The 6469-nt window shown below is 39.9% G+C and overlaps 1 protein-coding gene across 2 annotated transcripts; it reads right to left on the bottom strand.

Annotated features, from left to right (window-relative positions):
- Nucleotides 1–516: 516 nt before the first annotated feature.
- Nucleotides 517–3844, bottom strand: LOC307039491 (uncharacterized protein). 2 transcript variants are annotated; one of them, XM_079681593.1, is made up of 5 exons: nucleotides 3758–3844; nucleotides 3425–3484; nucleotides 2695–2902; nucleotides 2440–2594; nucleotides 517–2357 (listed from the first exon to the last, which is right to left on the bottom strand). In XM_079681593.1, the coding sequence occupies exons 3-5, from the start codon at nucleotides 2894–2896 to the stop codon at nucleotides 1506–1508; spliced, it is 1209 nt and encodes a 402-aa protein (XP_079537719.1). In that variant the 5' UTR covers nucleotides 2897–2902; nucleotides 3425–3484; nucleotides 3758–3844; the 3' UTR covers nucleotides 517–1505. The 2 variants fall into 2 exon arrangements, with proteins under 2 accessions (XP_079537719.1, XP_079537720.1); XM_079681594.1 differs by lacking the exons at nucleotides 3425–3484; nucleotides 3758–3844 and having other exon boundaries at nucleotides 2695–3371.
- Nucleotides 3845–6469: the final 2625 nt, after the last annotated feature.

Raw genomic sequence — 6469 nt, forward strand, 5'->3', positions numbered from 1 at the left:
CTACCATTCTGGTCGCTCTGACACGTCCTTACGCTCAGCCTGTCTCAAAAGGCTGCTTTCTGTCAGAGATGTGTCAGCCATATCTTAATGCATGTGGAAAGTAACACCAATCTTTAATATAACTACAATAACAACCTTTTACTTTGCTTACCTGTCAGCAAGCGATATTTTATGCTGTTGTATATGTTTTGCCTTTAATTGAGAGAGAAGTACAATCATTTTACCTAAAGAACATTTTTGCAAAATCATACATACATTTTCAGAATGTTTTTGATTAGTCCTTGTTTGTTTTTTTTATGAAAAATTACACATAGCTTTTATAGTACACAATGCATGGAGGCTCAGACTTTCTTCTGGAAAGAGAATAATGTTTAATCTTTGCCGGAGTACTTTACAAACTAAATAACAGATGTTGTTATAAATTTAAATTAAAAAATTGTACAAAAAACAAGCATTTGTGTTTTTGTTTCACAACATACTGATATATTAAAGAATGCTTTGATGAGACAGTGTGGGTTAGTTTAATCATTTATTTGGGAAATTGTAAATCAATTATATGTACTGTAGACAGTTTGATTTATATATGCCAATGTCATTCTTATACTGGTTAAGGTAATGATAGGGTTTTATTCTTGGGCCATTATTATTTTCCATCTACATGCTAGGGCATAAAAACACAATATTTTATCTGCTATGCTGATGATGCACAAATATATGTACTGCAGTGATAACAGAAATAAAGTGCTGGATGGCACATAACCATCTCCAGTTAAATGACAGAAATCAGAAGTGCTAATTTCTGGCCATCCTAAACCAACCCCGTCCCCGCAAATACATCTCGACTCCCTCTCCTCAAAGATAAAACCTGCAATCACAAAAGTTGTTCAATCATGTTTTTATTAGTTACGTATCATTTAAAAAAATCCAGTCCTTCATATCCCGGTCTGATTTGGAGACAGTCATCCATGCTAGTATCTGTTCTCGTCTCGATTACTGTTAGGCCGAAAATCGATATCTTGCCTTAAACTTGTGCGAAATGCAAGACTTTAACAAATACCAAAAGGCTAAACCAAATCACCCTGTTTCAATCTCTCTTCACCGCTACCTGCCTGTTTAAGGATTAATTGAGTATCTGAGGCTGGCAGAATCAGTGATATTGTTTAAATCAATTCTTAAAACTCACCTTTTTATTCAAGCTTTTAACTAATGATGACACCACTCTGTTTTACTCGACTTCCATGTTTGAATTGTTTTTCCAAAAATTATAGGATATCCTTCATCAAAGAAAGTTATACTATATATTTGAAGATGATACATTTTGATAAACTATAAACTCAAAGCAACCCTTACTGATAATTAAAAGAATAACAAGAGAAGAAAAGACGGCATGCAATACAACAGTAAGAGCATTAAGTAATGATTGTTTTACATAATTATTATTTTAGTGAGAAAATAACTCTCCTCCGTAACTTCGTATGGAAGTCTTCACTCGATGCCTTTAGCCTTCAGCTCCTTTCTGACTCTCGGAGGCTCCCTCTGATGGACCAGCATTGCTCAGGTCTTTTTTTTCTCTGAACCCCAGTGGCACCAGCGAGATGGGTGAAGCTCAGGGGTGATGTGGCAATCTTCTGGTACAGATGAAGAAGAGCTCTGAGAGCGTGGCTCTCCATTGACGCATTTTCTCCAGATCTTCTGTAGCAAACTTTGACTTCAACTTTGCCCTGACGGATGCCGGATTCTTTAAAATCAACACCAAACTTAGTTTTGATCTTAGCTACTTGCTTTACGTAGGAGGTAGTCATCAGCTTCCAGTAGTTCTCCTCCATGGTTAACCCAGCCTTGACCAGAGGGTCTTTGATGCTCATGCCAATGTTCGGTGATGTGTAATGAGACACCTCTCCAGACTCTACAACAGAAGTGCTGATATTTAACATTTTCTGTGTTGACTTTCTGAAGGTATCTTGACTTTGTCTTGGCCCCCATGAGATCATTTCTTCAGGTGTTAGAGTGAGCAAAAGCGTGCTCCCCTTTCTCTGAGTGATCATAACATCCTTCAACACTTCTGGATCTACATGCTTGAGAGGAATATGTGAGGCTTCTAAATCGCTTGAGTACTTCTGGACGAGGCTTGTAAACTCAGAGAGAGCTTTTTCTGGGCTTCCATCTTTCTTCGCTCGAAATGTAATTTTTACATCTGATGTGATTTGAACACCATTCTCTTTCTCTATACGTTCCATTTCCTTCTTGTAGATGTGGCTCACATACCAGAAAGGGCCCACTGAGAGAGTGCATGCCACTTCTTCTTTCTTCTCTTCTTCTGTCGAAACTGAACTGCTCTTCTCCTCCGGTGGAGCATCCTGAATAACATACAAGGTTTTTATGTAAACATTTTTATTTTCAATGCATTTCATTCAGACTGATTAACTACACAGTACATACTACATCTGGTGAAGGAGGAAGGTTCGTTGATGGTTGTTTTGTCTCAAGCTGTAGCGGTGTCAGAGTAACAGACAGTATTGTGACTGTGTTCCCCTTTTTCCCCTGCAGTGCTTGTCCACTAAGTTTCTGAAGCTCACTCGCAGGAATGGGTTTGCCTTTGAAATGAAAAGAAGACGAAAAACATTGCATTAGAAAATATGCAAAATGTGAGTAATATAGGTCTGATGTAACAATACAAATATATACTATTACTACCTGGAGCCGGTGTAAGACGTATCTCAACTTTACCATCTTCTGAGACTTTTAAAACTTTGCAATCTGCATAGAGTTTGTTGGTGTTGGACCAAGTCTGAAGAACTTTCTGCAGGTGGTGCTGACATTTCTGCAGTGGAACATCTTCTGACCACTTAAAAGAGAGAATGGCTTGAACGCCATCTTTTTCCTGTGATGAAGCCATGAGAGCCTAAGAAACATGTTAGTTCATGTCGCCATATTATAAAGCAAGATCACACAAAATCCTTCATGCTATTGAGCATTATAAATTGTGAAAAATAATGCTGTCATACTTTGTTTTTGCAAGTTTTCTATTATATATGTATGTATACAGTATGTGTCACCCTCTCTTCCAAACACACACACCTCACGCAGGTGAACAGGATTATAATTCCCCTGAGTGCCGCCCATATCCATGTGACCCAAAGCAACCAACCCATTGCGATCAAACAAATATCTTATAATAATGCAAACCATTACCCAAATATAAAACTAGTCCAAAACAAATGTGTATTAAAACAAAATGCATTACTTTTAACTTTTCATGACTCCTACAGCAACTCTTTTCACAGTCCACACCATTATTAAAAATCAAACATAGCACAAGACTGGATAAAGTTATGTGTAAATGAATGTATAAATGAATATATACACACACACACACACACACACACACACACACACACACACACACACACACACACACACACACCTTATTGTACGTATCTGTCGGGCTTGGAGTCGGCTGGAAATTAATCCTGTCACTGTCCACCTACAAAGGAAAAAAACGAAGAAAACGGAAACGATTCCTTTGAAACAAAAACTAAATTAAGCAGAAAACAGTATGTTAACATCATGTTTAAATATCTCTAGACTCCACTTTCGGTTACGACACGCTAAGGCTAACTTTAAAGGGCTTTAATTTCGCCTTTCATTTTCCGTATTTCCTACACTACATCCACTACGTTATGTCACGGACATTATGACTTATTTTTTAACATACAAATAACACGTTAAACACAAATATATGACACATAAGACGTACCTTGACCTGGCCTTACACCAGGGGTCTACACTTTGAACGCTGCTGCTGCTTCTTCTTCTTCTTCCTGATAAATGAAAGTGAAACTAGTGCAGCTTCGCGAGACACATGACGTTACAGCTGCGGTAATTACCAATGTTTCTCCAGAAACAAGTGAGTCAATATCACCATACGGTGCATTTGAGACTTCAATTAATTGCAGGCAGACAATGTCCATGCAAACAGCCAATTGTGTCTACCCTGAAATGGACAAATTCAAAGTAGAGTAAATACATTGTAATTAGATAGTGATTATAAAATGTACATTTTCAGAAAGCTATTTGGTCATTTTCTCAACAATATATTTCAGTTAATGTAAAAAGTATTTGGATAATAATGAAATGGTGGTAAACCATTTTTAGCCTACCATGACAGGGTGGACAATGACAGGGTGGATATTTTTTGGCTAATATTAGCATTTATTGAGCACATGGTGGACCTTCAGTTAGCAACATGATTCAATTAGCAGGGTGACAAATATATATTTCAAATTTCTGAAAGGTTTTTATATTAATTGACATTTCACTATGACAGAGTGGTCATGTTAAGCTTGACAACATCCAACTACACACATAATTTTTTTTTTTTTATTTTTTTTTTAACCAAATAAACTACCCATTATGAACATTTGTACAGTATAGCCCTTTATTAGGTCCTCAAGTTGTAAAATGTGCTAAAAACATTATTCTGTGAGTTATTTTCCTCTGCACTATGAACGTGCATCTAACCCACGGGACGGCTTGATGTGAACGAGCCTTTTTGGGGGTGGGGTTAAAGTTGCGCATGCTCTATGAGCGCACATACGGGTACTTCTCAGGCATGACGGGTAATCTGTGACGTTTCGCTCTCTCAAAAGTTGGGCCATTTTGACTTCATGCGCCAATGAGCAACTCTCATAGGAATGAACGTGGCCCCGCGTCCAACGCTGTATCCAGTTCTTATTATACATCCATGCTTCAGAGTCAACCACCCGCGCAAGCGCCAGGACTCGTGACGTCACAGGCCTCCGTTCTCCTCCATGGACACAGCCTGAGTCCACGGCCAGGTCGTCTTACCCTGTGCCTGCTCTCTCTGTGTCTGACATCTCGCAGCTCATGTCAACCTTCTTCTCATCCCTGTACTCACAGGCCTCACAAAATCCCCTTGCACATACATCCCTTCATCCCTCCATCCCTTCTTCCCCTCCCCCACCAGTACATTCTTGTTGTGTGTGACTACACCACCCGGTTTCCGGAGGCCTTTCCCCTGCGTACCATCACTGCTCCCTCAGTTCTGCGTGCCCTGGTACAGCTGTTCTCCAGAGTGGGGATACCAGACGAGATCCTGACGGACCAGGGAACAAACTTTACTTCCAGGTTGATGCAGTTCTTCTACAGACAACTGGGCATCTCAGCGATCAAGACCACGCCATATCACCCACAGACTGACGGCCTGGTGGAAAGATTCAACCAGACACTGAAGAAGATGCTGCAGAAGTTTGTTGATGACACTGGTAAGGACTGGGACTGCTGGCTCCCATTCCTGCACTTTGCCTAGCGAGAGGTTCTCCAGGCTTCAACTGGATTCTCTTAATTCGTGCTGCTATAAGGCTGGGAGGCTCCTTCGACCACTCCAAGTGATAGAGGGGTGGTGCAGTTTGTGCTGGAGATGAGGGATCGGTTAGCAGGATACCAGGAGGAGGCTGAGCTCAACCTGCGTTCGGCCCAGAAAAGCCAGAAGACCTGGTATGACCAGCAAGCTCGGCATCGTGAGTTCCAGCCCGGCCAGAAAGTCCTTTTGCTGCTCCCCTCATCCAACAGCAAGCTTTTGACGAAGTGGCAAGGGCCATATGTCATCACACGGAAGATGGTTCCAGTCACCCATGAGATCAATCACCCAGAGAAGAAAAAACCAAACAGACCTATGTTAGGAATTAAAATCAATGTTTTATGGCATAATTTAGTTTAAACATACCGTCAGCTTAAAAGCTGTTTTATTCTGAAAAACCAGAAGTTCTCGCACAAACTTAATGCCAAGCTTTTATTCTGAAAATCCTTCACCTCCGGTTAGCATTTAGCATGTGGCTGATATTCCTTTTTCTAGAGATGTGAATATAGACATGAAAATGACACGGAATGTTGCACACCAAAACCTACTGACTTTAACACTAGATCAATAGAAGTCGAGATATTATTATTGCTGAATATTAAATGAAGGTACAGTTTATTTTAATAAATGTTGGTTACAGACGTATGTACAAGTGGGGCAAAAAAAGTATTTAGTCAGCCACCAATTGTGCAAGTTCTCCCACTTAAAAAGATGAGAGAGGCCTGTATTTTTCAACCTAGATAGACGTCAACTTTGAGAGACAAAATGAGAAAAAAAAAATCCAGAAAATCACATTGTCTGATCTTTAAAGAATTTATTTGCAAATTATGGTGGAAAATAAGTATTTGGTCACCTACAAACAAACAACATTTCTGGCTCTCACAGACCTGTAACTTTTTCTCTAAGAGCCTCCTCTTTCCTCCACTTGTTAACTGTATTAATGGCACCTGTTTGAACTCGTTATCAGCATAAAAGACCATAGCCGTGGGAACATGTTTCAAATGGGGGGTGCTGCGGGGATGACACCAGGGCCGGTTCTGACCAATTTGCTGCCCTAGGCAAGATTTTAGCTGGCAATGAAAAACCTCT

Source organism: Notothenia rossii, assembly GCF_949606895.1.
Source record: "Notothenia rossii genome assembly, chromosome: 5".
In the NCBI taxonomy this organism is placed as follows: Eukaryota; Metazoa; Chordata; class Actinopteri; order Perciformes; family Nototheniidae; genus Notothenia; species Notothenia rossii.